This window comes from Oncorhynchus clarkii, chromosome 19 (genome assembly GCF_045791955.1).
Source record: "Oncorhynchus clarkii lewisi isolate Uvic-CL-2024 chromosome 19, UVic_Ocla_1.0, whole genome shotgun sequence".
Classification (NCBI taxonomy): Eukaryota; Metazoa; Chordata; class Actinopteri; order Salmoniformes; family Salmonidae; genus Oncorhynchus; species Oncorhynchus clarkii.
Window position 1 is genome coordinate 41,070,647 of NC_092165.1, and position 24,933 is coordinate 41,095,579.

General features: G+C 43.9%; 1 protein-coding gene across 10 annotated transcripts in view; it reads left to right on the top strand.

Annotated features, from left to right (window-relative positions):
* LOC139375203 (kinectin-like) overlaps positions 1-24,933 on the top strand; it is a 42,067-nt gene that overhangs the window by 15,548 nt on the left and 1,586 nt on the right. For 4 of the 10 annotated variants that reach the window (XM_071116780.1, XM_071116783.1, XM_071116784.1 and 1 more), the window contains 30 exons: positions 8-166; positions 357-461; positions 1,624-1,859; positions 1,994-2,125; positions 2,515-2,621; positions 7,230-7,374; positions 7,766-7,862; positions 8,048-8,226; positions 8,516-8,584; positions 8,695-8,732; positions 8,889-8,979; positions 9,384-9,452; positions 9,590-9,627; positions 9,871-9,961; positions 10,079-10,147; positions 10,256-10,293; positions 10,407-10,497; positions 10,796-10,905; positions 10,991-11,090; positions 11,190-11,227; positions 11,362-11,452; positions 14,722-14,811; positions 17,742-17,861; positions 17,964-18,053; positions 18,148-18,240; positions 18,356-18,424; positions 18,528-18,611; positions 21,542-21,625; positions 22,922-23,011; positions 23,260-23,370. In XM_071116780.1, the coding sequence (XP_070972881.1) occupies positions 8-166; positions 357-461; positions 1,624-1,859; positions 1,994-2,125; positions 2,515-2,621; positions 7,230-7,374; positions 7,766-7,862; positions 8,048-8,226; positions 8,516-8,584; positions 8,695-8,732; positions 8,889-8,979; positions 9,384-9,452; positions 9,590-9,627; positions 9,871-9,961; positions 10,079-10,147; positions 10,256-10,293; positions 10,407-10,497; positions 10,796-10,905; positions 10,991-11,090; positions 11,190-11,227; positions 11,362-11,452; positions 14,722-14,811; positions 17,742-17,861; positions 17,964-18,053; positions 18,148-18,240; positions 18,356-18,424; positions 18,528-18,611; positions 21,542-21,625; positions 22,922-23,011; positions 23,260-23,370 (2,924 nt within the window). Of the gene's footprint in view, positions 1-7; positions 167-356; positions 462-1,623; positions 1,860-1,993; positions 2,126-2,514; positions 2,622-7,229; positions 7,375-7,765; positions 7,863-8,047; positions 8,227-8,515; positions 8,585-8,694; positions 8,733-8,888; positions 8,980-9,383; positions 9,453-9,589; positions 9,628-9,870; positions 9,962-10,078; positions 10,148-10,255; positions 10,294-10,406; positions 10,498-10,795; positions 10,906-10,990; positions 11,091-11,189; positions 11,228-11,361; positions 11,453-12,394; positions 12,482-14,721; positions 14,812-17,741; positions 17,862-17,963; positions 18,054-18,147; positions 18,241-18,355; positions 18,425-18,527; positions 18,612-21,541; positions 21,626-22,921; positions 23,012-23,259; positions 23,371-24,933 lie in introns of all 10 variants that reach the window. The other 6 variants (XM_071116776.1, XM_071116777.1, XM_071116778.1 and 3 more) reach the window with 3 other exon arrangements.

The following is a 24,933-nucleotide window of genomic DNA, read 5'->3' on the forward strand; positions in this document are numbered from 1 at the left end:
TGTCTAGTGGAGGAAGAGATTAAGGTGGAGAAGGCTCCAGCTCCAGTCAAAAAGGAGGCTCCAGTGCTGGTGGAAACCAAAGCACAGGATGGTCCTGCCCCCCCAGACACCACCACAACCAGTGGCAAGAAAAGAAACTCTGCCAAGAAGCAGAAGACTGAGCATGGTAAGGATGATGAATACTTACTGTAGTGTAATCAAAGTCAGAACAGGTTCAGAGACATTGTTTGACGCTGCTAGCAAAAAGCAGAATATATCTAAATCTGCCTTTTTTTGAAAATGAAATCCTTGGGCCAACAATATCTTGATTTATGTGTCTGGCACCAAATATGACCATGTGCTTCTGTCTCCCCCAGCCCCAGTGGATGATGTCCAGGCTGACTCTGCGACTTCTGCCAACCACAATGATGACGCGCCCTCCAAGGGGAGTGGCAAGAAACAGAAGAACGAGGCCAACAAAGGTGCGAAACCTACGCTCTAACATATAGCTGCTATACCATGTTTATACAACGGGTGTGTCTAATCCTGAATGCTGATTGGTTAAAACTTCATTCCGGCCAGTGTCTATTCCGCAAGTTACCACTGGCTAAATTTATGATGTTAAAATGGCTATTTACTGTGTTCCATCTGACTGCGCAATCCACTGTCTCATCAGCCCAGCCAGGCAATTTATCAACTTGATCTCCACTATAAAAAGCATCTAGACATTATCTCACATTTCTTTTAGACTAACATTTAGTTTTCAACAGCAGAGATTTGTATAAACCTTGCTGTCTGTCTCTCTGACATTTGCAACATTGTTTCAATATTCAAATTCGATCTCCAGCCGTAATGTTGTGAACGTGTCAGGAGTCGGGATGAGACAGACAGCCAGGCAGCTTTTCTCAGCCAGTCGGAATCATGAATCAGCTTCATTTTTATGGATATACAAATAACTATCAATGGAAAACAGGTCAAACGAAACAAGGTGCAGCTAGTTTGCCATCTTTCCAGCTTCAGTTGGAAGTGATTGTGTTACCTGGGTTGTTGGCTGTCTCCTCTGAACAACGGTGTCCTGACGAGAGAGCACATTTTCTATGCCAGGCGAAATTGTGCATTTGTGCTTTTGTTATGGCTGTATCCAAATAAATGTCACTTATTAAACGAACGCAAATGCAGCTACTTTGCTGTTATTCTGGCTGCACTATTTGATGTGACTGTAAGTTAGCCATAGTTGGCTAGCTAGCAAGCAATGTATAAGAACGTTGCCAGCCTGTATGGCAATGGAGCATTTTGAATGAACGACTGGGTCACGTCCATAGACAGAACAAAAAGACTGAACGACTGGGTCGTGTCTCTAGCAACCGAACCAATAGAACGAACGATCAGCCGGCTTGGGTACCAACCCTAGATTTGTGTCCGGACTATATCTTGTGGAAGGATGAAATAGTATGAATAAACAACACCCGTGCCAATATATCCTCCAAACACCGGCTTCTCTGGCATTATAACTTAATTAAAGCTGACATATGAACAGTGATATTTTATAAATGTATTTACACTGCACTAATTTATTCAACACATCAGCTAACATACAACACATACTATAATTCATCCTCTACCTGTATGTGTGTATATTTGCAGAGAATTCTGAGGTGAAGCTGAAGGAGCTGCTAGTGGGCCTGGGCAGTCTGGCCCTGTCACAGGCAGAGGCTGTGAGTGTGGTTACTGTGCTTAAAGAAAAGAACCCGTCTGCCCTGGACGCTTGGCAGAAGTCTGCAGTGAAGACTGACCCCTCATCCCTGGAGAGAGAGAGGCTCCTCACCACTCTGCAGGAGGAGGCCTCCATCGCCAAGGACAAGGTCCAGCAGCTCAGCAAGGTACAGCTGTACACACTCATAAGATAACCCTAAGATACCGGTACAATAATGCATATCCATTGACTACATCACTGGTTGACTACCTGTGGCTTGGTGACATTTCACTGCTGCTGTTTCTCCCTTTCCTCTGTTAGGAGCTGCAGCAGGAGAAGCAGAAGACTGTGAGAGCGGAGGCAGTTCTGAGGGACCAGCGTGGGGCAATGGAGAAGGAGCTGAATGTCGTGCAGGCTAAAGCCCAGGGAGAGCTTCAGGGCATGCAGATGAAGGTGAGCACCATCCACCACTGATACAACCTTTACCTTAACAGGCCAAACCTCAACTACCATCACCATCACCCTTTTACTGTCATGCTTCATACTCAGACATCAGTCCTAAGGCAGTATACAGAGTACTGTTTCTGATGCTGTATGTTAGGTGGTTAGAGCAACAGGTAGCCTAGTAGTTAGAGTGTTGGGCCTAGTAGTTAGAGTGTTGGGCCAGTAACCGAAAGGTTGCTAGATCAAATCCCCGAGCTGACAAGGTAAAAATCTGTCGTTCTGCCCCTGAACAATGCAGTTAACCCACTGTTCCTAGGCCGTCATTGTAAATAAGAATTTGTTCTTAACTGACTTGCCTAGTTATGTTAAATTGACTCCCAGTGATTTGTACTGTGTAGTTCCAGAAGCTGAGGGAGCAGCTGGAGGGTCAGATTGCCAGGCTGCAGCAGGAGAACGGCATCCTGAGAGACGCAGTCAGCTCTGCCACCAACCAGATGGAGAGCAAGTGAGAGCCACTTCCCAGCCCTCCTAGTTTGTAAAATGTTAAGGTCTTCGTTGTCCCCCACGTTCGTACGTTAGTCGCACACATACCTCGGACAGCACTGGCTTAATTCTGACTAAACTTGGGTGAATGATGCGTCTTGCCAAAGAGATCCTGCATTTACAAAAGTACACTGATTGGCCAGATGGTGGTGCTATAACAAAAGATTGAAAATGCTAACTTTGAAAGGTCACGCTGCTCACCCCATTTGACCTAGAGTCATGAAATTTGGTGCATAGGTCCCTCTACTCACAGGGAGCAATTTTGCCGTTAAGAATTTTCGGCCATTTAGAATTTTGTGGAAAACACTTAAAACGCTACTCTTCTGGCACTGAAGGACTGAACTGCGTGAATCTTGGTATCAAATTTTATTAGTCACATGCACTGCACAAAAGTTGTAGATCTTACAGTGAAATTGACTTAAAAGCCCCTAACCAACAATGCAGTTTAAAAAATAAGAATAAGAAATAAAAGTAACAAGTCGTTAAAGAGCAGCAGTAAAATAACAGCAAGACTATACAGGGGAGGGGGTACCAGTACAGAGTCCATGTGTGTGTGTGTGTGTGGGGGGGGGCACCGGTTAGTCTAGGTAATAGGTACATGTCGGTAGAGTTATTAAAGTAACTTCATAGATAATATCAGAGAGTAGCAGCGGCGTAAAAGGGGGGGCAATGCAAATAGTCTGGGTAGCCATTTAATTAGATGTTCAGGAGTCTTATGGCTTGGGGGTAGAAGCTGTTTAGAAGGATTTTGGACCTAGACCTGGCGCTCCCATACCACTTGCCATGTGGCAACAGAGAGAACAGTCTATGACTAGGGTGGCTGGAGTCTTTGACAATTTTTAGGGCCTTCCTCTGAAGGCATCACTGCCATACCAGGCAATCGGATGCTCTCGATGGAGCAGCTGTAGAACCTTTTGAGGATCTGAGGACCCATGCCAAATCTTTTCAGTCTCCTGAGGGGGAATAGGTTTTGTCGTGCCCTCTTCACGACTGTCTTGGTGTGCTTGGACCATGTTAGTTTCTTGGTGATGTGGACACAAAGGTACTTGAAGCGCTCAACCTGCTCCACTACAGCCCCGTCGATGAGAATGGGGGCGTGCTCGGTCCTCCTTTTCCTGTAGTCCACAATCATCTCCTTTGTTTTGATCACGTTGAGGGAGAGTCTCATCGGTGATCAGGCCTACCACTGTTGTGGCATCGGCAAACTTAATGAAGGTGTTGGAGTCGTGCCTGGCTGTGCAGTCATGGGTGAACAGGGAGTACAGGAGGGGATTGAGCACGCACCGCTAAGGGGCCCCTGTGTTGAGTATCAGCATGGCGGATGTGCTGTTACCTATCCTTACCACCTGGGGGCGACCTGTCAGGAAGTCTAGGATCCAGTTGCAGAGGGAGGTGTTTATTCCCAGGGACCTTAGCTAATTGATGAGCTTTGAGGGCAATATGGTGTTGAACGCTGAGCTGTAGTCAATGAATAGGATTCTTAAAAGGTGTCCAGGTCTTACTCACATCGGCTGCGGAGAGCCTGATCACGCAGTCGTCCAGAACAGCTGGTGCTCTCATGCATGTTTCAGTGTTTTTTCCTCGAAGCGAAGATAAATTACTTCTAACTCGTCTGGTAGGCTTGTGTCACTGGGCAGCTCTCGGCTGTGCTTCACTTTATAGTCTGTAATGGTTTGCAAGCCCTGCCACCTCCGACGGGCATCGGAGCCGGTGTAGTACGATTCGATCTTAGTCCTGTGTTGACACTTTGCCTGTTTGATGGTTTGTCAGAGAGCATAGTGGGATTTCTTATCAGCTTCCGGGTTAGAGTCCCGTTCCTTGAAAGTGGCAGCTCTAGCCTTTAGCTCAGTGCGGATGTTGCCTGTAATCCATGGCTTCTGGTTGGGGTATGTACGTACGGTCACTGTGGGGACGACATCATCAATGCACTTATTGATGAAGCCAGTGACTGATGTAGCGTACTCCTCAATGCCATTTGAAGAATCCCAGAACATATTCCAGTTTGTGCTAACAAAACAATCCTGTAGCTTAGCATCTGCTTCATCTGCCCACTTTTTTATTGACCGAAATCAGGAGGTTAGAATTATGGTCATTATTTGCCAAATGGAGGGTGAGGGAGAGCTTTGTACGCGTCTCTGTGTGTGGAGGAAAGGTGGTCTAGAGTTTTTTTTTTTCTCCCTCTGGTTGCACATTAAACATCCTGATTTGGAATTTGGTGAAACAGATTTAAGTTTCCCTGCATTAAAGTCCCCGGCCACTAGGAGTGCCGCTTCTGGATGAGCATTTTCCTGTTTGCTTATGGCGATATACAGCTCATCGAGTGCGGTCTTAGTGCCAGCATCGGTCTGTGGTGGTATATAGACATCTATGAAAACTCTCTAGGTAAATGGTGTGGTCTACAGCTTATCATGAGATACTCTACCTCTGGCGAGCAAAACCTAGAGACTTTCTTAGATATCATGCACCAGCTGTTTTTTTACATGTATGCATAGTCCTCCACCCCTTGTCTTACCAGACACTGCTGTTCAATCCTGCCGATACAGAGAAGAAACCAGCCTGCTGTATTTTGATAAGGCCGTTGTTCAGCCACGACTCCGTGAAGCATAAGATATTACAGTTTTTAATGCTAATGAATGCTTATTTCTAATGAATGCACGTTAGTTAGTAGAACGGAAGGCAGGTGGGGTTTATTCGATCGCCTACGAATTCTCAGAAGGCAGCCCGGCCTCCGTCCTTTTTTTTTCTTCACACAAATGACAGGGATTTGGGCGTGTTCCCGGGAAAGCAGTATGTCCTTCACGTCAGGCTCGTCGGGACTCGTTGAAGGAAAAAAAGCTTCTGCCAGTTCATTGTGAGTAATCGCTGTTCTGATGTCCAGAAGTTATTTTTGGTCATAAGAGACGGTAGCAGCAACATTATGTACAAAATATGTTTTTAAAACGTCTTCACCGGCGCCGTCTTGAATCACATATGTGGTATCTATGGACAAAGGTCTCTCAACACAATATTTTCCAGACTAGTACCTAAAACAATATTGACCAATAAAACTTTGCCGTGGGCGTGGTCTGGCACATAAATGCATAAATGGATATTCATATTGTAACAACATTTGATACATATGTTGTAAACAGTGTCAAGACTAAACATATGCAACAGTTATATTGACCTCACGGTGACGCTATAACGGGCACATGTTTATCTCTTTGATCTGTTTGACTCAGTGATGAAATTTGGCACCCATGCTCAGGGATATGAGTCTATCTAACCCACGTGATATCTGACACCACTGGCCCACTTTCTATGAAACTTGGGTGAATAATGCGTCTTTCCGTAGAGATGAACCATTTGCTAAATTACACTGATTGGCCCAAGGGGGACGCTGTAGTAGTCAACTGTACGTAGTCAGCTGTTTGTTCACTCGCACACCCGCCCAAAATTGCTAATAACCCATCAGCAACCGCCCGACTATATGTGATAAAGTGAAAATCTGAGGCCTGCAACCAACCCTAACCCGCTAATATAGAAAATGCGTTGTAGGCTAAAGTCAGAGGGCGGAATATATTTTTTTGACGGGGTACAGGATTTTTTTTGCCTGATTTTTAGATATGTTTCTGCTTATAATTTCCAACATTTTTGTAAGCTATTTTTTTATTCAACTTGTCTAGTTAGATGTATGCAGCTTCTCTTCTGTCATTATATGTTGCCATAGAAGCCTAAATAAACCCTTGCTCACCAGAATGTCATAAATCGATTGAAGCATTCATTCTATCTAGTTGACATCGGTAAAGTTTTCTGTATTCTCTGCTTCTTTCGCGGAGCAAAGACGTTTAAGGACCGGGGAGAAAATGCAATAACAAAAACAAAACTGCAAAGATTTTCAGTGCAAAATGTACCAAATGACATCAGTTTGACTGGTTGTAAGGAAATAGAAAGCTGTGAAAACGACCCAACGTGTTTCTGATACGATTTTAGCTTGGCTTCGATGCATATTTCATGTGGTTGAAATACTGTCAGCTTTTATGATGCTAATAAAGATGGCACCTCTACAGATGGTATCTAACTGAGCATTCGCATTCTCTCAAGATGCTGAAATAAATAAATCATATTCCTCCACTCCTGTTCCCAAGTCCAAATTTTGCCTACATTTGGTGTATCATTTTACTCCCAAGAAATGCTTCATTCTGCAGGAGTTAATATTAAGGCTGTGAAAGAGGTTATTGACCTACAGTGTGTCCAGATTTCAGTTTCCATTTAACCCATCTTAACAGTAGGACACAGTTCCTTTGATGTGCCATAGGCCTATTTGAAGTCCCCATCTTGTGACTGTTGAATTTGTGTAGCGCTTCACATAACATAGCCAGACACCACTGACCCCATTTTGACGAAATTTGGGTGAATGATTCGTCTTGCCATAGGGATCTGTAATTTACAAAATTACACTGATTGGGGGATGACATGTTTAGTGTTGCCTTGTTTGGTATTGTATCGCATCGTAGAAATACTAGTTGTCTTTGAAGCATGGCATTGATGAGTGTGTGGGTTGTAATAGTTGGTGTGGTGTGTATGGCAGGCAGTCGTCGGAGCTGAACCAGCTGCGCTCGGAGTACTCTGGTCTGATGAAAGAGCTGGCGGAGAACAACAACAAGCTGCAGCAGGAGGAGCACCAGAGGAAGTCGCTGGAGGTCAACTACAAGCAGAACGTGTCTCAGCTGGAGGTGTGCTGTCTTTCAGGGGAGGGACCGTGCCTAACACAGGCATCTTATTTAGTTATTTATTCAGCACATAGTTCACTAGGCACAAAGGAATCTCTCCTTCATGGTGAGACCTGGACTGTTTAGGATTTCTCACTGTAACCATGGGAGGGCCTGTGTCCGTCGATCCTAAGGACGGCTGGGTGGTGTGTCATAGAACAGGGAAGTGGAGAATATGTTGGTTTAGGAAGTGGGGCTGTTTGAAGCTTTGTGCTCAGTATAAACACTGTTTCCCTGCAAAGCACACCCAGGTCAGCCTTTCCTGTGTTTTTCATAACCAATACAGTACAGTGAGAGGTTGTGTCAGTGTATGTAAACTGTTAAAATGCTAAATGTTGTGTCCCGTTGTCACCAGGCTCAACTGCAGGATGCTAAGCGGGGTTGGGAGGAGCTCCAGAATTACCTCCACAATGTTAACGCAGAGAGGGAGAAACTTCATGCTGCTAAAGAAGGTGATCACAGAGTTTCTATAAACAGACCTCTAAACTCAAGCTAATGAACCTCCCATTGCTAATAAGTAATAATAATATAATAGTATAAGCCAATTTTGAGCACCATTGTCATGAGCACCACATGTGTAAGTGGCTTGTGTTGTATACCCAGTAAGTGATTTTATCTGGTGTGGCTCCTCTCTCAGAGCTGCAGAGCCAGCTGCTGGCGGTGGAGACAGAGATGAGCAACAAGAACAAGGAGATCCAGACGCTGCACAGCAGCCTGACCGACACCATTGTGTCCAAGGACCAGGTGGAGCAGAAGGTGATGCAGCTGCTAGAGGTGTCCCAGCACAGCCTGGCTGAAGACTCGGTGCAGGTCCAGGTAGGGGAACACAGCCCTTATTGTTGTAATGACAGATGTGATGTGTATAACAATAACACATTCTCTATGATTCACAGTTGACAGTTCTACTTGGATGTTGTGGTTATTGTGCCAGGTGTGGACAGGCCGTCTTTACACTCTCAAACCTTTCAGAAACAAGGGAGAAATGGCTTGGTTGAGAACGGGGATAAGACAATAGACTTATTTTTAAGTGTTTCTGTAATATTTATATTTTTTGCACAAAGATATTCTGGTATGCATTGAATATAACCTCCTTTGTCCCTGACAGGATCTCCTGAGTGAAAAAAATGGCCTCAATGCCCAGATTGAGACTCTGCAGGCCCAGTTGAGCTCTCAGGTATGGACGAGCATTGTTCACCCTTTAGTTCATTAACAAGAGTTGATATGTTTCTATTTGTATACCGGTATGTGAGTATGTTGTGACTACTGTCTTCCCTCCTCTTTCAGGCCACTACTGTCTCCCACTTTGAAGAGCTGCAGAAGCTGTAAGTGTTTTGCAAGTTTGAAATGAATGCCCACACCTCTTGCACATGTGCTTAGCCTGATCCTTGAATATCCATTTGTTCCATATAATGTCCTCTCTGACTCTTCTCCATGTCCAATGGGTTATGTTGCTGACTCCTGTCGTGTGTGGCGTCCAGGCTGGCTGAGAAGGAGCTGCAGAGGAAGAGTCTGGAGGACTCCCTGAATAGTGAGAGGAGCAGTGGCGCCAGCAGGGAAACTAACATGCAGGTACCTACAGTAGTACTGTCTAAACCCCCATTATTACTCCTGCTCTATATATGATGGTCTGTTGACCGGCTGGAATGTGTTGAGCTACAGGAATGCTGCACACAGTACGGTGGGTTGATTTGAAGGGCTTACTGTACATGCAATTTCTGTCTTCGTGAAGCATATAAGCTAATGCAGTAATAAAACAGATATGACATCCCTCTGGGCCGCTTTTGTCCATTTTGCAAAGTGAATAAGCTGGAAAAATTCAATAGTATAAAGATATTATCAAACTACTGTAGACCTACATACATACTGTCAACGTAATAGTAAGATGTCTCCTTTATTTGAGATGAATGTTGTTGACTCTGGGCCTCCTGCCCTCACCCTCTTTTCCTTCTATGTTGCTTCTCTGGCCTCTACAGGCCATGCACAATGACAACATGTCACTGAAGGCAGCGCTCCAGAATCTGCAGGCTCAGATTTCTGAACAGGTCAGAAGTGAAACACGCCTGTTTTCTTAGATGGAACTCCTGCTGTGATCTACCAGTCCCTCAGTATGCGCACCCTCTGACACCCTTTCTCTCTCCCTCCTCTCCTTCCTTCTCACCCTCCTTCTATCCTCATCTAGACTGTTTCTCAGCTGGCCTTGGATCAGTTCCAGAAGAGGTGTGTGTGTGAGAGCATTTTTAAGCAATTTAGATCCTGCCAGAGAGTTGACTGTTCTGCTTCCCATTATATCTAGTTACATCAAATGTGCACTAATTTTATCCTTATTGCTGGGTAGTTTTACAAGTAGAGAAAATGTTGTCATCTTGCCTCTATTTAGGAACGTGGTATTAATACCACACCTGAAAACAATGCTATGATTGTAACCCTTATAACCCTGTCTTTGTGTTGTGCCCCCTGCAGTGTCCAAGAGAGGGAGGAGAAAATCAAGACTGTGGAGGACCTGCTGAAGATGGGAATGATTGAGGTGGCCAATAAGGAGGAGGAATTGACGGTGAGTAGGGGTCAAGGGTCAGGAATAAGCTTGACCCACCTGACATCACTGTTCTGGTCGTTGTTTAGACAAATATTGTTTTAAGTGTTTAAAATCAAATAGCTTTCTCTGTCACAGACTGTAAGAGAAGAGAATAAGGCTCTGAAACGTGATATGGAGGCATTTATTCTTCAGACTACTGAGCAGGTAAGTACTCACACTGATCTGCTGTGTTTTGATTTTGGATAGTCTCAACCCCGTTCCCTCATTGGATTCTCATTACATTTTTTCCTCTTGTCTTTTCCTACTCTCAAGACATCATCCGATTTGATAATGGAAGGTCTACAGAGCAAGTAAGTCAATGAAAATACCACTTTTTGTCTAGCAACTGCTATGAAACCTCTTGCCACATTCATGGACAATTTGTTCTGTGTTTGATACATTTTGTAATTCTGTGTTTCTCAAGGATCCAAGAGAAAGATGAGCAGATTAAGTCAATGGAGGAGAGCCTACAGGCAGCACAGGCGAGTGGCTCCAGCAATGGGATGACCATTGAGGTGTGTTCATAGTAGTACATCTCTCTCTCTCTCTCTCTCTCTCTCTCTCTCTCTCTCTCTCTCTCTCACTCTCTCACTCTCTCACTCTCTCACACACACACACACACACACACACACAGCAATGTACTCTGCATTTTGATTCATGTGATTTTGGAATGCCAGACTTGTAACAAATGTGAAATTAAACATTGTATATAGTGTGTTTTGACTTTGCCCAATGTTACAGTTTTGGTTCTGGATTATCCTGTGTCTCCCTGCTGGGTGTTTATGTAAATGTGTGTGTGTGTTGTCCCTGCAGTCTCTGGAGCAGCAGGTGGCAGGGCTGCAGTCTGACATGGAGCAGCTGAGACAGAAGCAGGCTGTGGACACCACCAGTGCCAGCGACCAGCTCCTAGAATTACAGACACAGTAAGTATTTTGTACTATCCCTCTAATCTGACCTACTTGACTGCATTGTACTCTGAAAAGATAGACTAACACAGTCTTTGTCCAGGCTTGCTGCTAAGGACCAGGAGATCCAGACACTACAGAGTGAGTTGGAGTCAAGGGCCAAGGAGGTGAGCGACAAGGTGCAGGAACTACAGCAGAAACAGGTGAGGGAAGAGGTGGAAACAGTTGATTGGTGACCTTTATTGGCTGAGAGGGAGAAAAAAGAACGAGAGTTAACTACTTTTATTTTCTTCTTCTCGCAGACCCACACAGAGGCCCCAAGCCTGGAACTGCTGACAGCGTGAGTCACTGTAATACTTCACTGAATTCCCTTCAGTATACAGTAGGTGTCCCTTGGCATGGGGCCACCCAGCAGTGTTGTGATAGGTAGTGGTAGTGTTGGTAATGTATGTGTGGTGGTGTTCTGTCCTCCAGGTTGGCAGAGAAGGAGAAGCAGGTGTCTGATCTCCAGGGAGAGCTGGCTAAGCTGAGGGAGTCCTTGGAGCTTCACAGAAACAAGAACAATGTAGGTGTCCTGTCCTGCAGACAGTGCTGCTACTGCCTCAGCCCACACTACCAGCCTACCCTCCACATCTCCAGTCTGGCCCTGCGATACATCTGCAGACCTCATCCTCGATGTGCTCCCCTAAACCACACCCTCTCAGTGATGTCACACTATGCATGCATAATCTCCCTCTACTCCTTTTACAAAGTTGTTAGGTTGCATTTTATCGCAGACTATGAATATTTATTAATCTAATTGAAACTATTCAAGACAATGATACATTTAACATTTATATTTTAGAGCTCTTCATTTGCTATTCTATGCTTATGCTGGCTAAGGCTTGCTACAATCAAACAGTACAGTTGTTAGGGCAGTCAGTCTACTCTGCTCTGTCCTTTGCCATGTTTACAAGGACTGTATTTCTGTGTGTCAGCATGCATGTCTGTGCGTGTGAATGCTCTGGGGCTTAACAATGGCCTTGTTTTGCAGAGACAGACAGCTACCTTGTTGACTAGCTCTATATTATGTGATTTGGCTTTTCCTATCTAGACTCATTGGACTTTTTTGGCAGTGAGTTGCAGCTCTCATTCTTCACGTTATTTCAGTTTGTCTATGCCAAAGACCTCTCTACGGTGTTACTATCAGAGCTGTTTCACTGTTTGTTTTTGACAATACAGTTTAGTGTCTGATCCTTCTAAAGACTCAATCTTTAGATGGCCAACTCATGTTAAGTTGAGCTTGACCCTTAGAGTGGTTTAGGGTAAAATGTAGTGAGGATATTCTTTAAACCTAGACTCCGAAACAGGATAGGATAGGACAGGACAGGACAGCCGTGAAGAAAAGGAGGCACATTTATTTTTGCTAATGGTTCTCTGTTCATCCCTATATAAATTGTGTTTGTGGGTCACTGCATACTTTTCCCTGAGGCTAAACTGAAAGTGATATCTCTCTGAAACTGACCAGGAGCTTCGGGTGAAAAACTGGAGCGCTATGGAGGCTCTGGCAGCCACCGAGTCCATGCTTCAGGGGAAACTCAGCAAGGCCCTCAAGGTTCGGATCCCACTTCCAGTCTGCTTCACTCTAGATTGAAAATCTGATGCATCCCCAAACAGTTATTGCCATAATCGACCAGTGAGATTACTCCATCATTTCTACATGCTGCTGCATACTCATTTCTCCCCTCCCTCTGCATTCTGGCCCTGAATAATTGGCAGTTTATCTCCATTAATCTATTCCCCTCAGGAATTTCATAAAGACTCTAATGTATTTTTATGTAGAAAAAACACTGCTCTACTTGAGTTCTGCTTGCTATTCCGCGCTAGAATGCATTGACCTCTTTTAAAGGACACAATCTTTTTGTTTCATACAGTACAACTATTTATTTTAACTACATCAATTCCAATATAAAGTAAAGAAATAGACATGTGCAGTGACTGACTCCAGATTTCCTGTAGATGGTCATAATAAGTTTGCGATCCATGGTCTTCATGATGCTCCTCTCGCTCCCTGCCATGTGCTTTCCTCATTTTCTCTCCCAAATCCAGCATGTGTTCCATTCTGCTTTGTGTATATACTGTCATCATTACAGCAATCAGCCTCTAATGAAATTCGATTATAAGATTTTCAAAATAAATTTGGTCTTTCAGAGTTGCCTTTTTGAGAAATTATGTCCAGAATATGTGTAATTAGTCAACATAATTGTTTTGTGTAAAATCATTTTTGGAAGCAACAAAACATATACTGTATATCAGTGATTTATTAAACAACAACGGTGGTACTTTAACTCCGTGTGGACACGTCTATCAACTTATTGCATAGAACCATTAGAAACCAGACAGCCCCTCAGCTTAACTGCTGTTTATATCCACCCAGTTGTTTCCTAAGGATTTTTTTGTCCTCTTACATTTTTAATTTACAGGAGCAATTGGGATTAAGTGTCTTGCTCAAGGGCGCATCGGCAAATTTTTCCACATAGTCTGCTCGGGATTCGAACCAGTGACCTTCTGGTACCTGGCCCAATGCACTTAACTGCTAGGCTACCTGCCGCCCCTCTTCAGTGAGAATCTGATCTGCCATAGCCCTTTTTTCTTTTTTAAACTAGGCAAGTCAGTTAATAACAAACTCTTATTTTCAATGCGCTTAACTGCCTTGTTCAGGGGCAGAACAACAGATTTTTACCTTGTCATATCAGGGATTCGATCTTGCAACCATTCGGTTACTAGTCCAACGCTGTAACCACTAGGCTACCTGCCACACCTACCTTTGCTTAACCATATGTATTTAGGGATGCACTAGTAAACCATAGACTAACAGATTGCTCTTACTATAAACAGTTGTGGGGGGTTCAGGGAATTTTTGCCTAAGCTGTCAACCCCGTTCCTCTCCATGTCAATACAGCAGACAGGGCACATAGTGAACTGATTTACCCAGCAGCTGCTCTCGGCCATTTTGGTACAGTAAAAATGTAGGCGTTCCTGGACACCTGTTGTGTACGCTCAGGAAAGTGCATGCTTGTACACAATCTAAAGCATATGTCGTAGTGTAGAGCCTATTCCCCTTACAACACGATGTGTTAATGAGAGTAGAGGTGAATGTGCCAGCTGTCTGTTATAGGACTCACTCCATCGGAGGGTAGAGGGGTTAGACATGACATCGCTCTCCTTCTGAGAGTTTCAAGCCTTGTGCGGCTAATGTGCTTAACGGCACCAACATTGTGGTTTTTGTTTGGGGGTTCCTGATAACAGAAGTATGTGTGGTGCTCTATGGATGTCTGTCTCTGGACAGAATGTTAGATACTCAGGAGCATTACTGTGCTGCAACTATATGAACACAAGTGACTTTGATGTTCCTCCTTGAGAGGATAAACATCTGAAATAATTGAACCTGTGTAGGGTGAGGTCTAAAGCTTGAGGAACTTGTCTTGTGGTTGTGTGTGGCTGCTGAACAGTGGGGCGTATGAATACTTGCTTGGAGCGCACACTAAATAATTGAGCCATTGTAAATGTTAGCAGTTTGTTCACTGGAGTGTCATGGAGAGGGAGTTGTGCTGGTCAGAGGCTATGCTCCTGTATGTACTCTGAGATGGGAGGAGTGAAACCAAGCAAGCAGAGGTAGTGACTTGAGGTTGGATGTTTGCCTGCAGAGCTATTCAGCTAACTACTGTACAGGTACCCCAATTGTGTGTGTGTGTGTGTGTGTGTGTGTGTGTGTGTGTGTGTGTGTGTGTGTTCCCTGAGTGCAGTCCATGTTGAATGTCCTCTCTTCTCTTTCCTCCTCCTTTACCTCTTCAGGAGAACCAGACAGCCCTGGAGATAGCCCAGGCAGAATGTCGAGGTGTTCTGCACAGACTGCTTCCGAACGTGCCTCTGCCCACTGAACGGGTAAGTGCTCACATAATATATACAGTACCAGACAGAAGTTTGGACACACCTACTCATTCAAGGGTTTTTCTTTATTTTTACTATTTTCTACATTGAGAATAATAGTGAAGACATCAAAACTATTAAATAACAATAATTTAGTAACCAAAAAAGTGTTAAACAAATCAAAATATATTTGAGATTTTTCAAAGTTGCCACCCTTTGCCTTGATGACAGCTTTGCACACGCTTGACATTCTCTCAACCAGCTTCATGAGGTAGTCACCAGGAATGCATTTCAATTAACAGGTGTGTCTTATTAAAAGTTAATTTGTGGAATTTCTTTCCTGCTTTTGAGCCAATCAGTTGTGTTGTGACAAGGTAGGGGTGGTATACAGAAGATAGCCCTATTTGGTAAAATAACAAGTCCAAATTAAGGCAAGAACAGCGCAAATAAGCAAAGAGAAACGACAGTCAATCTGGAAAATTTCAAGAACTTTGTTTCTTCAAGTGCAGTTGCTAAAACCATCAAGCGCTATGATGGAACTGGCTCTCATGAGGACCGCCACAGGAAAGGAAGACCCAGAGTTACCTCTGCTGCAGAGTTCATCAGAGTTACCAGCCTCAGAAATTGGCAACTAACTGCACCTCAGAGCTCAAGTAACAGACACATCTCAACATCAACTGTTCAGAGGAGACTGCGTGCATCAGGCCTTCATGGTTCCAATTTCTGCAAAGAAACCACTACTGAAGGACACCAATAAGAAGAAGACTTGCTTGTGCCAAGAAACACAAGCAATGGACATTAGACCAGTGGAAATCTGTCCTTTGGTCTGATGAGTCCAAATATGCGATTTTTGGTTCCAACCGCTGTGTCTTTGTGAGATGCAGAGTAGGTGAACGGATGATCTCCGCATGTGTGGTTCCCTCAGTGAACAGTGGAGGAGGAGGTGTGGGGTGCTTTGCTGGTGACACTATCAGTGATTTTTTTTTAATTCAAGGCACACTTAACCAGCGTGGCTACCGCATCATTCTGCAGCGATACGCCATCCCATCTGGTTTGCGCTTAGTAGGACAATCCATTTGTTTTTCATCATAACAATGACCCAGAACACACCTCCAGGCTGTGTAAGGGCTAGTTGACCAAGAAGGAGTGTTGGGAGTGCACCATCATGACCATGACCTGGCCTCCACAATCACCCGACTTCTACCCAATTGAGAAAGTTTGAGATGAGTTTGACCGCAGAGTGAAGAAAAAGCAGCCAAGTGCTCAGCATATGTGGGAACACCTTCAAGACTGTTGGAAAAGCATTCCAGGTGAAGCTGGTTGAGAGAATGCCAAGAGTGTGCAAAGCTGTCATTCAAGCAAAGGGTGGCTACTTTGTCCTCCCGGACACCCTAGACCCACTCCAATTAGCATACCGCCCCAACAGATCCACAGATGACGCAATCTCAATTACAATCCACACGGCCCTTTCTCACCTGGACAAAAGGAACACCTACATGAGAATGCTGTTCATTGACTATAGCTCAGAGTTCCACACCATAGTGCCCACAAAGCTCATCACTAAGCTAAGGACTCTTGGACTAAACACCTCCCTCTGCAACTGGATCCTGGACTTCCTGACGGGCTGCCCCCAGGTGGTAAGAGTAGGCAACAACACGTCTGCCACGCTGATACTTAACACTGGGGCCCCTCGGGGGTGCGTACTTTGTCCCTTCCTGTACTCCCTGTTCACCCACAACTGTGTGGCTAAACACGATTCCAACGCCATCATTAAGTTTGCTGACAACAGCACAGTGGTAGGCCTGATCACCAACAACAATAAGACGGCCTATAGGGAGGAGGTTAGAGAACTGGCAGTGTGGTGCCAGGACAACAACCTCTCCCTCAATGTGAGCAAGACAAAGGAGCTGATCATGGACTACAGGAAAAGGCGGGCTGAACAGGCCCCCATTTAACATCGACGGGGCTGTAGTGGAGCGGGTTGAGAGTTAGGTTCCTTGGTGTCCACACCACCAACAAACTATAATGGTCCAAACATATCAAGATAGTTGTGAGAGGGCACAACAAAACCTTTTCCCCTCAGTAAAATCAAAAGATTTAGCATGGGACCTTAGATCCTTAAAAGGTTCTACAGCTGCACCATCGAGAGCATCCTGGCCGGTTGCATCACTGCCTGGTATGGCACTACTCGGCATCTGACAGTAAGGCGCTACAGAGGGTAGTGCGAACGACCCAGTACATCACTGGGGCCAAGCTTCCTGCCATTCAGGACCTATATAATAGGTGGTGTCAGAAGAAAGCCCATAAAATTGACAGAGACTCCAGTATAGACTGTTTTCTATGCTACCGCACGGCAAGCGGTACCGGAGCACCAAGTCTAGGACAAAAAAAGCTCCTCAACAGCTTCTACCCCAAGGCATAAGACTGCTGAACAATTAATTAAATCGCCACCGGACAATTTCCATTGACCCCCCCATTGTTTATTATCTATGCATAGTTACTTCACCCCCACCTACATGTACAAATTACCTCAACTAATCTGTACCCCCGCACACTGACTCGGTACCGAAGCCCCCTCTATATAGCCTCGTTATTGTGTTTTATTATCACTTTTTACTTTAGTCTACATGTTAAATATTCTCTAACTGCACTGTTGGTTAAGGGCTTGTAAGTAAGCATTTTGCGGTAAAGTCTAGACTTGTTGTTTTTAGTGCATGTGACAAAGTTTTATTTGTGTAACTTTTGACTGGTACTGTGTGTGTATATATGCAATTTAGCAGACGTATATGGGTGGTCTCCGGAATTGAACCCACCATACAGCCATTGCAAGTGCCATGCTGTACCAACTGAGCTACAGAGGACCATATGATGTGATATTAAATTATAAGTTCATCTTTTCCACATATCCTATAGTTTTGTATCTTTTCTACTGTGTTCTCTCTCAGAACCACCAGGAGTGGCTGCAGAGGTTTGAGACTGCAGTGAAAGAGGCCCCGGCAGCAGAGCCCAACCCTGCCCCTGAAGCAGCACCTGAACCTGCTCCAGAGGGCTCAGAGGACAACAAGGTGACGGCACAGCCTTTACTGTTTCTTTAAAAATAGTTTTGTTTTCAAATGTCTGAGAACTGAGGTGAAAATAAGTGTAACCCGGGCTGTTCCTTACACCAGGTATTGGTTGATAAGCTGAAGGAATCTGAAGAGGCCCAGAAGGTTCTACAGAAAGATTGTGAGACATACAAGAAAGTTTTGGCTGAGACGGTGAGGTGATGCTCTATCAGTGTCCTGTAGATATCTCTATAAAGGCGTCATGAGGTCTTTTAAACTAACCTGTAATACCCTCTACTGTCCACAGGAGGGCATCCTTCAACGTCTCCAGAGCAGTGTGGAGAAGGAGGAGTCTCGATGGAAGGTGAAGCTGGATCTGTCACAGACAGAGCTGAAAGAGGTGAACACTGAAGACCATTCAATCAAACTGAATTTGTATTTATATTGCCCTTTTAACCACTATATAATTGGTATGTGTGGTGCTTATGGTCACTCTCCTGCCCTCTCTTTCCTAGATGAGCGTGAAAGTTGCAGCACTGGAGCAGGATGTAGACAGACTGAGTGACGTCGGGGAGTTGGACAACGTCAGTCCAGTTACACACTTAACACATCTCTCAGCAATTGTATTAGGCACTTTACATCAGTTGACTCACAATGTAAGTGATTTTTCATTTTGTTCTTTCATAGTTGATAAGAGACAAGCAGCACCTTGAGTCTGCGCTGGAGAGAGCAGAGCGTGAAAGCGCCACCTATGTGACAGAGGTCAGAGAGGTGAGCTGACTAGACTTCCTGTCATCTACCAGTCATACTCGGTCATGTCATAGTGGTTATTCATCTATGTCGTCATAGATCTAGTCATTCGCCTCTGCATTGTTTGTGGGTGGCTTTGTACTGTATGTTTATGGTGCATGTCTCTGTGTTTACTGTTTGTGGTATCCACCAGTGTTTGTTCATGCAACAATTAGACATTACATTCACAGTTCACAGACCACACAGTTCATTCTGGTATGTTCTGTTATGGAATTTGGTTGAGAGGGTTTACACACTTTACACAGTAACTTACAGACTGAGTCTGCCCCGTTGTTGTTAAAACATTGGCGTCACTGCAGTTACACAGAACCAAAACATTGTCAGCCAGCTGCATTCATTCATATCACCACACAAGTCCTCCATTGTTTGAGAATGTGTTTTATGTAGATGCTGTAGAGCATTGATTAAATGTAGAAAAACCAACCAAACTCCTTGATGCTATAGGATTGTACACTCACCATAGCAGCCGATCGACCATCCCGTTCCCCTACTTCAGCTGTGTAGCATTCTGTCCCCTGGCTCCTCCGATCCCACAGCTGCCTGTTACAGTCGTATGAAAAAGTTTGGGCACCCCTCTGAGGCTGCATAATAATTTACTCTGTCGTCACAGAAAATGATCACAGTGGCATGCCATTCATTTTCTAATAAAATCTCGGTACTGGGGTATTGTCCAGACAAAGATTATTAGTGTAGCAATATTAAGTTGTATGAAATTAAATCAGATGTGAAAAATAGGCTATGCAAAAATGTGGGCACCCTTGTCATTCTGTTGATTTGAATACCTGTAACTACTTAGCACTGATTAATTGGAACACACAATTGGTTTGGTGAGCTCATTAAGCCTTGAACTTCATAGACAAGTGCATCCAATCATGAGAAACGGTATTTAAGGTGGCCGATTGCAAGTTGTTGTTCTCTTTGACTCTCCTCTGAAGAGTGGCAACATGGGGGCCACAAAACAACTCTCAAATGACCTGAAAACAAAGATTGTTCAACATTATGGTTTAGAGGAAGGCTACAAAAAGCTATCGCAGAGATTTAAGCTGTCAGTGTCCACTGTGAGGAACATCGTGAGAAAATGGAAGACCACAGGCACAGTTCCTGTTAAGGCCAGAAGTGGCAGGCCAAGTAAAATATTGGAGAGGCAAAGGCGAAGGATGGTGAGAACGGTCAAAAACAGCCCACAGACCACCTCCAAAGACCTACAACATCATCTTGCTGCAGATGGTGTCACTGTGCATCGTTCAACAATTCAGCGTACTTTGCACAAGGAGAAGCTGTATGGGAGAGTGATGCGGAAGAAGCCTTTTCTGGACACACGCCACAAACAGAGTCGCTTGAGGTATGCAAACGCACATTTGGACAAACCAGCTTCATTTTGGAATAAGGTGCTGTGGACTGATGAAACAAAGATTGAGTTATTTGGTCATAACAAGGGACGTTATGCATGGCGGCAAAATAACACAGCGTTCCAAGAAAAACACTTGCTCCCCACAGTAAAGTTTGGTGGGGGTTCCATCATGCTGTGTGGCCAGTGCCGGTACTGGGAATCTTGTTAAAGTTGAGGGTCGCATGGATTCCACTCAATATCAGCAGATTCTTGGGAATAATGTTGAAGAATCAGTCACAAAGTTGAAGTTACGCCGGGGCTGGACATTTCAACAAGACAACGACCCAAAACACTGCTCAAAATCTACCCGGTCATTTATGCAGAGGAACAAGTACAATGTTCTGGAATGGCCATCCCAGTCCCCAGACCTGAATATCATTGAGAATCTGTGGGATGATTTGAAGCGGGCTGTCCATGCTCGGCAACCATCAAACCTAACTGAACTGGAGATGTTTTGTAAGGAGGAATGGTCCAAAATACCTTCATCCAGAATCCAGACACTCATTAGAGGCTATGGGAAGCGTCTAGAGGCTGTTATTTTAACAAAAGGAGGCTCTATTAAATATTGATGTGATTTTTCTATTGGGGTGCCCAAATTTATGCACCTGTCTAATTTTGTTTTGATGCATATTGCAAATTTTCCAATAAATCTAATTTCACTACTGAAATATTACTGTGTCCATCACCACCTGCCTGGGGAATACAGGGTTCTCTTTGTCCTCTGGGAGTCAGTCCATCGATCTACAACCTATGGATACAGTAGTGATGTAAGCTCAAATGCAACATGGGCTAAACTGTTTTTAAATGCAAGAGGCATGCATAAGGTGTGTTTTCTTTGCTTTTTAGGAGACAGTTTTTTCTTAGTGTAATGTTAGACTGGAGTATTAGTATCATAGGTTATAGATGATGGACCACTTTTACTCAGTGAGAGGACAGACTAACACACACTACTGTTTCTACTCGGCACACTATCTTCTCTTCCATCACTTCTACTAACAGGCTTATAGTGGCTTACTGCTACTCCTGCACAATGAGCTTTTCCATGTCGGCCATCTTTGGGGATACATTCTATGCCTTCAACTGCACACGCTTTCATCATTCATCTGCCTCCACACACAGTTGAAACATTTTCAATGTCTGTCTGGTCTTGTTTGTCTCTTGTCTTGCCACCCTCTGTCTGTGAACATCTTCAATGATAATTAAAGCATCTCTGCTGGTTTTTCATTGATAATACAACATTTAATATCTTTATCAGTCTCTAGCTAATCATTGAATAGCTAGTTTAGTAGAGACATAACTGACATCAGAGTTGCCATAAGTACAATGCCAAGTGAAACCAGTTTTGGTGTATGCAAAATCGTCTAATTTGTCTTGGTAGAAATATTTGAATACCACCTCGGTGTTTATGCAAATTCCCCCCTCCAAACAGTTTGAGATCAGATTTCACCAGGAGGGGGGCTGTGATTGTCATTTATCTCATCGCTGGTGTTTTCGCTTGCAGCTGAAGACCCAGCTGACTGAGACTCTGTCAAAACTGGAGACCGAGGAGAGTGAGAGGCAGAAGGTGGCTGGCGATCTCTATAAGGTAAGACGGCCCCTTGTCCCTTAGGATGGGACTACCTTTAGTTTGTTTGGATTTACATTACTGTTAGATAAACAATTAGTCACCAGTCCAAGTCTAGAAAGAAGCAACTTACTCAAGGAGCTGAGGATGTTAGCGGTTAGCCGCCGAAAAAAACATTTGACCGGTAATGCTTATTGGTCTATAGGGCCATTTGCATAATTGTGCTGTATTAAATTGGCGAGTGTGTATTTTCGTTAGTCGCCATGCATCTTATTTATCACAAGTGCACAACACTGAACTGCAGAGCAAACTTGATGGCTCTTATACAGAAGCAGTCAGGCAAAATGAGGAGCTGAATTTGGTAAGCCTTGCTCACCCAAATAGGCGGAGCTCTCATAACCTGTCCCTACTACACCAGTTTGAGGAGCGGAATAGCCTACCACATGTCAGACGGCGTGAGAGTAGCTCCTTAAAAAGTCTGTAAGCTACTGGAATGAAACCTGCTTTTGTAAGCCCATTCATTGCACAACAAATAACAATTCTAAATGCAGTCACCTGTTAACTTCGGTGGACACGAATTAAAGGAGCTATTTTTATTCCTCCATCACAACTCGTGAATAAAGCGCGCCTCCAATTTGTCATTCGGTTGCATAGGCTATAGCCTGCCTAGCGTTGACTACCAGCAGGTCACCCACCACTGCAATGGGAGCTTGAGGCAGTGGAATTGTTTGAAACCTGAATTGTTTTAGTTCACTTCAAATAATGAGGCATGTCTTGCCTTGCTTCAAAGTAGCCTTGCGAAAATCCATCTGTAGAAACGTGGAGGCAAATATTTTATAAAGGCTTGCTATTATTGCATGTTTCTATTAAGTGCTTAATGAAAAATGTCCTGCGTATGCATAGTACCAAAGAGGAAGAGGCAAAGGGAGAGGTTTCACACTCCACAAAATCTGTCCAAAATAAGCCTAATACGTTTCTATGGGCTTATTTTGGGACTAAGCTTGTCGCCTGCCTTGGGTCGACTCTCATTGTTAGGGCGGAAACATAAGCATCTCATCATTATATACAGATCTCTAATAGTATTTGTTGTTGGTCACATGATTTTACTGTTTTAATTTGTTTTGTTTTTTTTACAGTTTGTTGACCGGTTAATGAGGGTCAGTTAGTCGGCAGCAAAATTGACCGAAATGTGCATCCCTACTAGGAGATAAATACACACTGAGCATTTGAATACGTGGATGAGTTTAACACACTTATATTACCTGAAATGTAAGCTTAAATGTTTCTTGTAATTTCCCCCACCCTGCTCCACCTCAGGCCCAGCAGTCTCTGGATCTGATCCAGGAGGAGGTCTGCAAAGAGACCGGCCAGGGTGACCTGATAGAGAACAGCAACCTCTCATCACACGTAAGACTCACTGGACGGGGAACTGTCTGTGGCTATATGTTAAAGACAGTCCGTTGCACATATTATCTAGGTAGTGTATATTCATGGTCAAAACAAAGGTATCTAGCTACTAAGAGTTCTAATATTGATAATTATTAGATGTAGTTGTGTATTAAATGTAACCAGTCTTTAAATAGGGGTAGTTTTATTGACAAGTTATATTGAAAGTGACTACAGGGTAGTAACCAACCTGTCACTGTGTCCCTCAGGAGGAGATTGACATGAAGGAGAAGAAGACTGCAGGGCTGAACCAAACTGTGAGGGAACTGCAGCAGCTGCTACAGGCCGTCAACCGGCAACTCACCAAGAGACAGGAGGCGGTACGACGTATTTATTATGGATCCACATTTAGATAATACAGCCATTAAAAGAAGGCTTTAAAATATAGAAAAGGACATTTACTGAAGTAAATGTGTGCGCTTGCTACTCTTGCAGTATTTATGGTTGTGAAGTGGTAGTGACAGCAGTAGTAATGGTAGTAATATGGTTTTCATAGGCTGTGGGTTAGTTATAGTGACCTATTTTTGGGTGGTTTGTAGTTGTGTAGTTATTATAGTGGGATATATACAATGCATTCGGAAAGTATTCAGACCCCTCGACTTTTCCCACATTTTGTAATGTTACAGCCTTATTCTCAAATGGGTTAAATAAAAACATTTCATCATCAATCTACACTGTAATGACAAAAGGAAAACAGGTTTTTAGATTTTTTTAGAAAATGTATTATAATTGTTTTTTTGAAGATACCTTATTTACAGTATTCAGACCCTTTGCTATGAGAAATTGAGCTCAGGTGCATTATGTTTCCATTGATTATCCTTGAGACGTTTCTACAACTTGATTGGAGTCCACCTGTGGTAAATTCAATTGATTGGACATGATTTGGAAACGCACAGACCTGTCTATATAAGGTCCCACAGTTGACAGTGCATGTCAGAGCAAAAACCAAGCCATGAGGTCGAAGGAATTGTCCATAGATCTCCAAGACAGTATTGGGTCGAGGTACAGATCTGGGGTACCAAAACATTTCTGCAGCATTGAAGGTCCCCAAAAACACAGTGGCCTCATTCTTAAATGGAAGAAGTTTGGAACTACCAAGACTCTAACTAGAGCTGGCCACCCAGCCAAACTGAACTATCAGGGGAGAAGGGCCTTGGGCAGGTAGGTGACCATGAACCCGATGGTCACTCTGACAGAGCTCCAGAGTTCCTTTATGGACAACCATCTCTGGAGCAAAGTACAGAGAGATCCTTGATGAAAACCTGCTCCAGAGCGCTCAGAACCTCAGACTGGGGCAAAGGTTCACCTTCATCAGGACAACGACCCTTAACAGACAGCCAAGACAACGCATGAGTGGCTTCGGGACAAGTCTCTGAATGTCCTTGAGTGGCCCAGCCAGAGCCCAGACTTGAACCCGATCAAAGATCTCTGGAGAGACCTGAAAATAGCTGTGCAGTGACGCTCCCCATCCATCCTGACAGAGCTTAAGAGGATCTGCAGAGAAGAATGGGAGAAACTCCCCAAATACAGGTGTGCCAAGCTTGTAGCGTCATACCCAAGAAGACTCGAGGATGTGGTCACTGCCAAATATGCTTCAACAAAGTACTGAGTAAAGGGTTTGAATACTTATGTAAATGTGCAATTTATGAGTATTTATTTTTTTACTTTAAAAATAAAATAAAAATGTTGCTTTGTCATTATGGGGTATTGTGTGTAGATTGATGAGATCATTTTTGTTTTAATCCATTTTTAGAAGAAAGCTGTAATGTAACAAAATGTTGACAATGTGAAAGGGTATGAATAATTTCTGGATGCACTGTAATTGGCTAGTATAGTAGGCTAGAGTGAGTACTATAGCATCATAAGCCATAGATTGTGTTTTC